We start from the raw sequence: 9,054 nt of genomic DNA, 5'->3' as shown, positions 1-9,054 counted from the left end.
CCCGTCTCTTCAGACTCGGAATAGCTTCGAGAGAGGGTGTGAGCTACGACGGTCATCCTTGCGTTGGCGTCACGCCGCGGTGCCACTTGTCTGGTGAAAGAAAAGGGCTGTGTCAACTCGGAAACCCAGATGAAATGAAATCGATCTTTCTGGCCGTGGGACTCATCGCGACCGGATCGATGACTCGCTCAACCCTCCGAGGACAGAGTGGCCGATTCTGCGGCCACAGCGATTTACATGTAAGAGAATATTCCATATATAAAGGTTGGTGCGTTCGCAACGGGCCGTCCAAATCATCACGTTGGGACCTGGAACTTCCAGACGTAGTGCCACAAGTCGTGGCAGCTGTACTGGCGCCCTGCAATCGGCTCGTCGCTGAAGTGCACGTCCTTGCACAGGTAAAACGTCTTGCCTTGGTTGTCTTCCGTGCACTTTGGGCAGTACGAGTACGTTTGATGTTCGCGCCCACCGGCCTGCGCCGATCCTCGCGCCTTGCACACACGGCAGCGGCCTTGCTTGAAGCCCTTCTCTTTGGCGTTGGCCATGCAGTGCAAGGGCTGGACCTCGACCTCGTCAAGCCGTGTGAGAAAGCCGACGTGGGCCAGGAAATGGACGAGCACTTCCACGTCGCGCGTCGGCGGTCTTGCAATGTCGCGCAGCGTAAACTGTGCGCCCGTCGCTTTCGATCTCAGCGTTCTCAGCGCGTCGACCTGCGACTCGCTCACGACAAACTCGACGCGCAAGCTCGACGCGTAGCTGCCATGGCCATACCCGACGTTGAGGACATAGAGGCGGTCCACGTCGTGGTCCATGCGCGCATGGATGGACGGCACGTCGCGGTACGCGAGTAAATTGGCCAGTGGGTTCAAGCGGAAGCGCGCGCTCGCTGCGATCGTCACGGACGGATCCTCGACGAGCTGCGCGTCACACGCATCGAGCACCGTCGACGCGCTGTCGTCGTCTTCGTCGTCACTCTCGTCTTCGTCCGCGTGGTCATGGTCATGGTCATGGTCATGGTCTGGTCGGGATCCTCGCAACTGCCATGCTCATGCTCGTGCTCATGATCGTCCTCGTCGTGCTCGTCCTCGTCAGTGGTCGCTAGCTGGCCGTCCCGACCGTGCACCAAGAGGCGTGGCGGGCAAATGTCGGCAGGTTTGATCGACTGCAGCTGCGTCCGGAGCGTCTCAAGCACGGTTGCGAGCTGTGCGTGGGCGTCCTCAATCGACGCGTAGTTGACACCAGCCCGACCTGCCGACGTCTGCAACAAGAGCTGGCGGACGGCGTCGGCGACGACGTCAGCGTACGGCGTCGAGAACATGCTCAAGCTCATTGAGATCGAGTCCTCGTCGTCCGCACACTCGACGCGGTGCCACATGCCACCAGGAACGTACAGCATCGAGCCCGGGCGGAGTGTGACGCTGACGTAGTCGTCGGCATCGTCGAGGGGGGCAAAGGTCGGGTCCGTCATCCGGTGCAGTTTGAGCTCCTGCTCGACTGCGTCCTGCGTCTTGTAGTGCGACGTGCACCCGCGTACGGGATGCGGCACTGTCCCTTTCTGGAGCTTCCACGTCTGGGAGCCGGCGAGCTGGAGTGTAAAGTTCTCCATCGAGTCAAAGTGCCTACGCATACGTTAGCACAACCGTCGACGACGATATCTTGGAGAGACCAATCGGTCGTGTGGCCCGCCTTGCCGCAAAAGATTTCAATTTCGCCGTTGAGTTCGCCAAAGAGCGACGTCGTGGTAAAGCCCATGCCGAGCTCCTTGGCGAGCGCCGGAATCAAGAGCGCGCTGAGCGCCTCCGACGACCGCATGTAGAGCGAGTGGCCGGCGCGGTGGAGCACGAGCGCCTGCTCGACCGTCCCAACCTTGACCGGCTCGATCTTCTTGTCCGTGGTTTGCACCCACGCTTGGTACTCGTCCGAGGACGTGACCTCGAGGAGCGCCTTCACGTCCAAGTTGCACAGGCCCGACGCAACAAGCTGGTCAAAGCGAGCCGGCAACGCGTGCACAGCGAGGGCCTTCTGGCGGAAATGCGTCGTCATAAAATCGTCCGTCGTCATCGGGTGCACGAGCTTGGCGAGGATGGCATCTTCGTCCAGCATCGGGTAGGTGTCGGTGGAGGCGACAATGGTCAATACGTCGGTCGCGTTGGCTACACAGAGCTTGTGCGCTAACGCGTTAGCATGGCCACATACCGTCCTTCGCCTGGCGCTTGGTCGCCTTGGCACCCTTCGTCGCAGCCTTGCGCTTCATCGCCTGTAAATCTCACTGTCCCGCTGGGTCGATTGTGATTGGTCATTAGCCACCAACGCCCCGGACGGTGATTGGTGGCTTTTGGCGCTAAGATTTTGATGGTCATCGTCAAGATGCAGCGTCGCGTTCGCATCGGATGCATGCATCGTTGTAATGAGTCAATCCATGCAATGATAAGTAAGATGGAGAACTTACTCATGCGCTCGTGGGGTATGGCTGGTGCGTCAAGTGAGGAGCATTAGAGGCTCGTGCGTGGGTTGGTTCGGTAGCCAAGCGCAAGAAGATGTACATGGGTCATTCTACGTTGACGGTCGTCGATTCGGTGCGTGGCAGCACGTACCATATACATCCTACTGTACAGCCCGACCCAGCAGATCCTCCACGTCCGCGTCGCTGGCTCTGGCAGCGACGCCTTCGTTTGGCGTGCGACACCTCATCTTCAGCTGTGGCACCGACACATCCTCCGCCAGTAGTAGAGACAGCGCAAGAGACGCTTTAACGCTGTATAAATCAATGCCATGTTGGAGCTACGCTGGCAGCTCCTTGTAGTAGTAGCTCGTTTCCATGCGCCGCGTATCGTCGTGGTCGTTGACCACAAGCGCGGCCAACTGGACGACCCAGACCAAGGTCCCGAGCAGCGCGACGAGCCCAAGCAAACCGCCAAAGCCGATCGCGATGTTGGGGTACGCGTACGCAAAGTCGACCGAGATCTGCAGCACGTGCACGTCGTAGAGGCCATACGTGGCGAACGGAGCGACTTGGCAGACACCAAGCCCCTCAAATGTGGTGTTGAGATGGCAGGAAAAGGCCGGGAGCACGCCACGGGCGTTGCAGCACTCGAGCGGCCGCCGAGTGGCGTTTTGATAGCGTGTGCGTGCACTGTCCCACGAGATAATATGGCCGGCGCAGGCTTGGTGCGGCCCACGCTCCGTCGCGCACGTCTGCTCCAAGAAGGCGCCTTGGTGCAGCGGGTGGTACACGTCGTAGCGCGTCAAACTATCGCAGGTGCGCAGGTCGAAGCGGCGTTCCAAGGTCGTCGCATTGAAGGCACAGCGCACTGTGAGCGGCGCGGCCCGGACGTGAAGGGCGAGCGGGATCGGCAACGTCGACGCGTCGGCATACAGGATGGGCGCGCCGTCACTCGCGTCGTCCTCGTAGCGCCACGTACAGTTGAGACTTGAGGTCGAGGCGAGCGTGCTTACGTGCCACATGCACGGCGCAAAGTCGGTTTGCGGCGCGTTGCACAACGTAGGCGCGCAATCGCGCCACGAGTGTGCCCACGCGTCGGCCAGAAGGCTCAAGCTTGTGGCTGCAGACGACGTCATGGTCGTCGTCGTCGTTGTTTGTAATGGCGGTGCACGTACTGGGTACGATGCGGCGCTCTCTCTCGTTGCACCTGTCGACACGACGCTTCCAAAAACGCGGTGCCTTGAGGCTCGAAAGGGCAAATGCTGATGATGGTAGGAAGCGCATTTCGCACCACGTAGTACCAACGCTCGTCGGTGTCGAGAACGTCCATTTCCGAACAAGTAAAAACAGAAGAAGAAGAAGAGTTGGTTCGCACCGTGCAAATCCTGGTGCAGCGTGGGACGTCGACCCCAAGCTGTTGACGGCGATTAATCGGCAGCACATGTCGCGCGCCATGTGCGACGACGGTGTCGGAGCCTCGCATGATAACTCGAATCCACGTCGTCGTCGGTGGCATCCAGTCGTTTGCATTTTGGTAGACACGTATGATCAATACTCGCACGCTGTATAGAAGCAATAGGAGCGTTGTTCGCGTCGGCTGTGTCATGTAATCGCTGAAAAGGCCAAGGAGCCCATGGCTGCGTCTGGTTCGTACGACGTACGTACTGTAAACATGACGTGCATGACGTCCAAGAGAGAGGCAAAGGCAACGGCAAAGTCGCGAGATATCCTTTGCGCGAGGGCGCAGCCATCCTGAAAAGGAAGGAGGGTACCCTACCGTACTATTACACGGTGGAGTGGCAGCCGTGCAGAAGAACGGCACCACTGTGGACCGGCGTACCACCGCAGCTGGGTTCGAAATATTCGGTGTACACACGGTCCGACGTCGCTGCGATGTGCGTCGTCATCGCTCATCATTCGTCAACTTGCCACCTCGCCGCACAGCACACGTAGTAGTACTATGGACCGACACGGCCTCGGGCGACTCGGCTGCACGGGCTGCGAAACCTCGGTGTCGCTCAAAACCATCTTTCAGCGGTAAGAGCTCCTTGTTCAAATGTAGTTTCAAGTTGACATTGCACTTAGCAACAACAAGGACAAGAAGAAGAACATTCGGTGCTTCCCGCACTGCTGCGACGGCCGCGGCGGCCACAAGAGCGCGGGCTTTTGCGGCTCGAGCGTCTTTGCGACGACGCACGTGGCTTGTGACGGGGCCATTTGCCGCTTCGAGAGCTCGACGCTCGACGAAAATCAGCGCTTCGTCGTCGGCCGCCAGTATGCGAGCGTGGACGTCACGTCCGAGTTTCCGGTCGTCGAGACGGGAAACACGCGCGCCGGGCGCCGCTTCGTCGTCAACCCGGACGTCAACAAGCGCGGCTGGTCGTACGCGTACGACAGCCGCATCGAGAAGAACCGCCGCCACCGCATGAGCGTCTACTTCTTCGCCGCCGGCGTCTGCGTCGACGTACTGCACTCGACGTGGTTTGAGCTCCGGTCGACGCGCATGCCGAAGCACAAGGCGGCACACTTGATGCATCCTCTTGCGTCACCGCGCAGTCCCCAGCGCATTGCGAGCTACCGACGACGACCGATGCCGCCGCTGCCCGGCATGTACCAGCACCACCAGCATCATCATCATTATCACCAACCTCTCGGCACGCGGAAGCGCAGTTTCGACGACCTCAACTACTATTACCCGCGCGACGACACGGTCATGTATCGTTCGCCGCGTCAAACCCCGTCGCCTTACTCGGACAGCGTGCAGTACGTCAAGCGGCGTCAGCCCGAGATCGCGCTCTCGAGCGCGGAGGCGGCGGCAACCGAAGCCGCCAAGTGGTCCGTGTTCACACCCAAGTGGACCATCTTGCCGCCGCTCGTGGCGCGATGACACACTCGTCGTCATATTTGATGTTGAAGAAAGGAAACGTGGTATGGAGCTCTCGATGCGTTGTGCGTGTGGACTGAGCCATCGACAAAGAAGAGACGGAATGGATGGTCCGTGTCTTGAAAAACACATGTTGCCGCGGGCCGGAGGTGTCCACACAGAGTGGCTGCGAACTCTGCACCGTGGACGCTCGATTTCGCACCCTGCTGACCATCTTCGCACTGTACCAGGTGTACAAGGTACTAGCCCTTGGCTTCTCTCCACCCGCCATGCGTCCTTAAAGAGCAAGACGACGCTTTCACGACGATCAGGCGTCGTTTGGCGTTGACACAAAAAAGTGTTTCGCGAGTCTTTGTTAGCGTGCGGGTACGGGAATCGTATCGGTCCAGAGCAGCTCCCGCGTAAACACGGGCTCGGGCCGTCCAAAGCGCGCGCGGTACATGGTCATGCTCAGCCTCGTCGACGCCACGTCCACAAGGCCGAAATGGGTCCCCGTCCAGCTGCTAAAATGCAGCGTGTCGGGCGAGTTGACCAGCCAGCGCGGCCGAAACGGTGGCACGGGCAGCGCTGCGATCGGGGACGCCCCCATCTAATACAGAGCGCAATCCATGTACGCCACGTTCATGGTGGGTCGCACCTCGAACAAGAAGGGGTAGGCGCCGTGCTGAAAAAAGCCAGCCCAGTGCAGATCGCCCGAGAGCACGACAACGCCCGAGATGTTGTGCGTCACGACAACATCAAAGATCTCGTGGTACTCGGCTCGGTACAGCGCCCAGCCCTCGTCCGTGCTGTGCAGCCCGAGGCTCGAGACGACCCTAATGCGCAGTAGAATACCTCAGACGACCAAGCGCATGCGAAGCGATGCGGACATGGGCGAGACAATGAACTTGAACGGCGTCTCGGCGGCAAGGAGCCACGAAAGGAGATGGCTTTTCTGCACGGCGCCGAGCTTCGTCTTTTGCGGGCCGTCGACCATGGCCTTGGGCGACGCGTACTTGCGCTACCCAACGCACAACCTCAGCGTCGCCGAGACGATGGCATCTACCACGTCGAGCATGAAGAAGGACGCCGCGCCCGCCTGCCACGCATAGTAGTGATCGCCGTCTCGCAGCGGCCGAGGGTTGCGCTGGCCAAAGTACCGATGGAAGAGGCCAACGCGTTCGGTGTACAGCGGGTCGTCGTCTTCGCCTTGGTTCCACTAGGATGGAGGAATCCATCAACGAAAGACCCAGACGACGCATGCACGCACGTTGTTGTAAATCTCGTGGTCGTCGTACATGCTAAAGATCGGCGTCGACTGCGTCAGCGCCTGATAGCTCCGGTCCTGGACCGTCGCTTCGTACAAGGCGTCCGTGTCCCGCGGATACATGTCGACATCTGCGTACACTTGATCGCCGAGGAGCAGCATAAAGGCAGGCGACAAGACAGAGGCAATGTACTCGAGGTTGCCTCCAAAGCCTGCGTCGACCAGGGTTTCGTAACATGAGCAGTAAATGACGTGATCACGCACCGACGAGATCGTACAGAAAGGGCACCGCCATGGTGCACGAGCCAAACGCAAATGAGAAGGGCGCCGAGACGTCCGCCGGCAGCGTCGATGCCTGCATGTCATTGGCGTAGACCACATTCGTCGCCGTCTCGTCCAAGAGCTCGACGTGCAGGCGATATGTGGTGGCCGGCGCCAGCCCCTCGAGCCAAAGCGTCTCTGGCGAGCCGCTAAGAAGTGATTGCAACACGTGTGGCGGCTGTGTATTGACGTGAGCGTCATAGCGCACCCGCACCCACGTGGCGTTGCGCCATGATAGCCACAGTGCAATGGACGACGTCGTGACGGACCCGAGTTGCACGAGGGGCTCACCGCCTACTCGCTCATTGCACTAAACATGTCCCTTATACTACGCATACCTTGCGTCATGGGATGCATGCAGACGTGGACGAGTAGCGCCAGCAGCGCGACGGTGACGCCGACTAGCAGTTGGCCCTGCATGTGTCTTGGGACACGAAAATGTGTCAAATTCGCTGAAATTTGCAAAACGCAAGTGCAACTTGATATGCACGGAACGTCGGTATCCGGATGGTAGGCCTCCGAGGACGGCCTTCTTGGAAGGTCGTCGCCGTCACGAGTGCTGCTGTCCGCCCAGCGTACCGGTACGCGAGTGGCGTGGGCAGACTTTCATGGTAGCGTCGCCGAGGTTTCGTTGACGTATCTACACCCAGGTGCAAGGTGCAAAGTGGTGTCGTGTGCAAAGTGGCGTGCGTTATCCGGATGATACAGGATGTTGGCGGCTTGTGAACTTATTCTGGCTTTCGCCCACCAGCCGAGAGCCGACGACGACAACAATGGCCTGGCAAGAGACCCTGGCGCGCCTCCGCCTCGCCGAGTTCGCTACGAGCACGCTCATGCTCGTCGTCTCGCTCATCATCTCGCTCGCGGGCCTCTACCAACGTACTCGGCGGCATGCTAGAGTCTCTCTTGACCGATTGCGTTGTAGGCGACCTCCTCGTTGTCGCCATCCCGCTCGACGATGGCAAGACTGTGTTCGTGCGCGACCCGAGCGTGAACCTCCCAAGCTCGATCAGCAAGGTACGACGACGACGACGACCTACGATGCAATGGCTCATCCGGACCATGGTGGCAGTGCCCATGTACTTGGCCGTCATCCTCTCGTATGGCATCCCCGTGCTTGTCCACGTGCTGCTGCAGTGCAAGCAGCGCATCGCCCATGACACGCGCGACTTTTTTCTCTCGTTGTTCGTCTCGTCGGCCATTTGCCAGCTCGCGACCAACATCATGAAGAACCTCGCGGGCCGGTTCCGCCCGAGCTTCTACTCGATGTGCAAGTGGAACACGTCGGTGGTCTGGGACGGCGTCACCAACCTCTGCACCGACAAGCACGGCGAGACCGAGGGCCGCAAGTCGTTCCCGTCGGGCCACGCGTCAACGGCGTTCTCGACGCTCTTCTTCCTCAGCGTACATTCCTCCTCCTTCTTCTTCTTGTATTCTGACGCGCGCGTTGTTTAGCTCTACCTCCTCGGGCGCTTCCACGTCGTCGCCCTTCACAAGTACAGCGCAACGTCGACGGCCGGTCGCCATTTCCTAGCCAACGTCAAGTTTTTCATCGCCTTCTTGCCCACGGTCCTCGCGATCTGGATTGCGGTCACGCGCTCGATGGACAACTGGCACCACTACTCGGACATTGCGGTATGCAAACTATTTAGAGCACTTGTAGTAGGGTGCTGACGCGATGCTGGCTTTTAGGCCGGGGCGTTCATTGGTATCGTCTCGGCGGTGCTCGGATATGCGTACAACTATGCGTCGCTCTTCAAGTACAAGTCGTCGGGCCTCCCCCTCGAGACGTACCACGAGCAAAAGATTGCCAAGAGCGACTCGCACGAGGCGCCGCTCACGGCTGCGTAATACAGACACGCTGACAATTCTCGTAAACGCTTCTAAAGCATACTGCTCCCTAGTCGTCGTCGTCTAGCCCTATTCTCGGGCAGCTTTGGACCGTGTCCCTTGCTCGAGGACAAGAGCCCCTCTTTGTCACATGTTTAACTCTGTCCCGCGCGAATGGGTATTAGTTGAAACAACGAACAAGCTGAAGGATACCACGTCATGGCGGCCAAGATTCCATTGAGGTACTACACGACTGCTGGGCGTCGTCCTACGGGCAAACGGACGCAACTGCAGCGTCCACGTAGCCGTTCGTGGGTACAGATCAGAGCC

The 9,054-nt window shown here is 59.5% G+C and overlaps 5 protein-coding genes across 5 annotated transcripts; 2 read left to right on the top strand and 3 right to left on the bottom strand.

Moving 5' to 3' along the window:
* Positions 1–296: 296 nt before the first annotated feature.
* SPRG_16819 (hypothetical protein) lies at positions 297–2,254 on the bottom strand (the record flags this gene model as incomplete). The annotated part of the gene is made up of 4 exons (XM_012356121.1): positions 297–1,018; positions 1,117–1,619; positions 1,667–2,153; positions 2,197–2,254. The coding sequence occupies 4 exons, from the start codon at positions 2,252–2,254 to the stop codon at positions 297–299; spliced, it is 1,770 nt and encodes a 589-aa protein (XP_012211511.1).
* Positions 2,255–2,781: 527 nt separating this feature from the next.
* On the bottom strand, positions 2,782–3,690 carry SPRG_16818 (hypothetical protein; the record flags this gene model as incomplete). Its single annotated transcript, XM_012356120.1, has 1 exon — positions 2,782–3,690. The coding sequence occupies exon 1, from the start codon at positions 3,577–3,579 to the stop codon at positions 2,782–2,784; it is 798 nt and encodes a 265-aa protein (XP_012211510.1). The 5' UTR covers positions 3,580–3,690.
* A 670-nt stretch (positions 3,691–4,360) lies between these two features.
* SPRG_16817 (hypothetical protein) lies at positions 4,361–5,330 on the top strand (the record flags this gene model as incomplete). The annotated part of the gene is made up of 2 exons (XM_012356119.1): positions 4,361–4,480; positions 4,529–5,330. The coding sequence occupies exons 1-2, from the start codon at positions 4,404–4,406 to the stop codon at positions 5,328–5,330; spliced, it is 879 nt and encodes a 292-aa protein (XP_012211509.1). The 5' UTR covers positions 4,361–4,403.
* Positions 5,331–5,916: 586 nt separating this feature from the next.
* Positions 5,917–6,934, bottom strand: SPRG_16816 (hypothetical protein; the record flags this gene model as incomplete). Its single annotated transcript, XM_012356118.1, has 5 exons — positions 5,917–6,142; positions 6,197–6,327; positions 6,373–6,525; positions 6,577–6,785; positions 6,838–6,934. 5 exons carry the CDS (start codon positions 6,932–6,934, stop codon positions 5,917–5,919), a joined length of 816 nt encoding a protein of 271 aa, XP_012211508.1.
* Positions 6,935–7,667: 733 nt separating this feature from the next.
* On the top strand, positions 7,668–8,724 carry SPRG_16815 (hypothetical protein; the record flags this gene model as incomplete). The annotated part of the gene is made up of 4 exons (XM_012356117.1): positions 7,668–7,773; positions 7,820–8,298; positions 8,350–8,529; positions 8,587–8,724. Coding segments are annotated over 4 exons (903 nt in total), but the record flags the coding sequence as incomplete, so codon positions are not given.
* Positions 8,725–9,054: the final 330 nt, after the last annotated feature.

The sequence above is a fragment of the Saprolegnia parasitica genome, assembly GCF_000151545.1.
Source record: "Saprolegnia parasitica CBS 223.65 unplaced genomic scaffold supercont2.381, whole genome shotgun sequence".
In the NCBI taxonomy this organism is placed as follows: Eukaryota; Oomycota; class Saprolegniomycetes; order Saprolegniales; family Saprolegniaceae; genus Saprolegnia; species Saprolegnia parasitica.
This window is presented reverse-complemented; position numbering and strand designations above follow the sequence as displayed.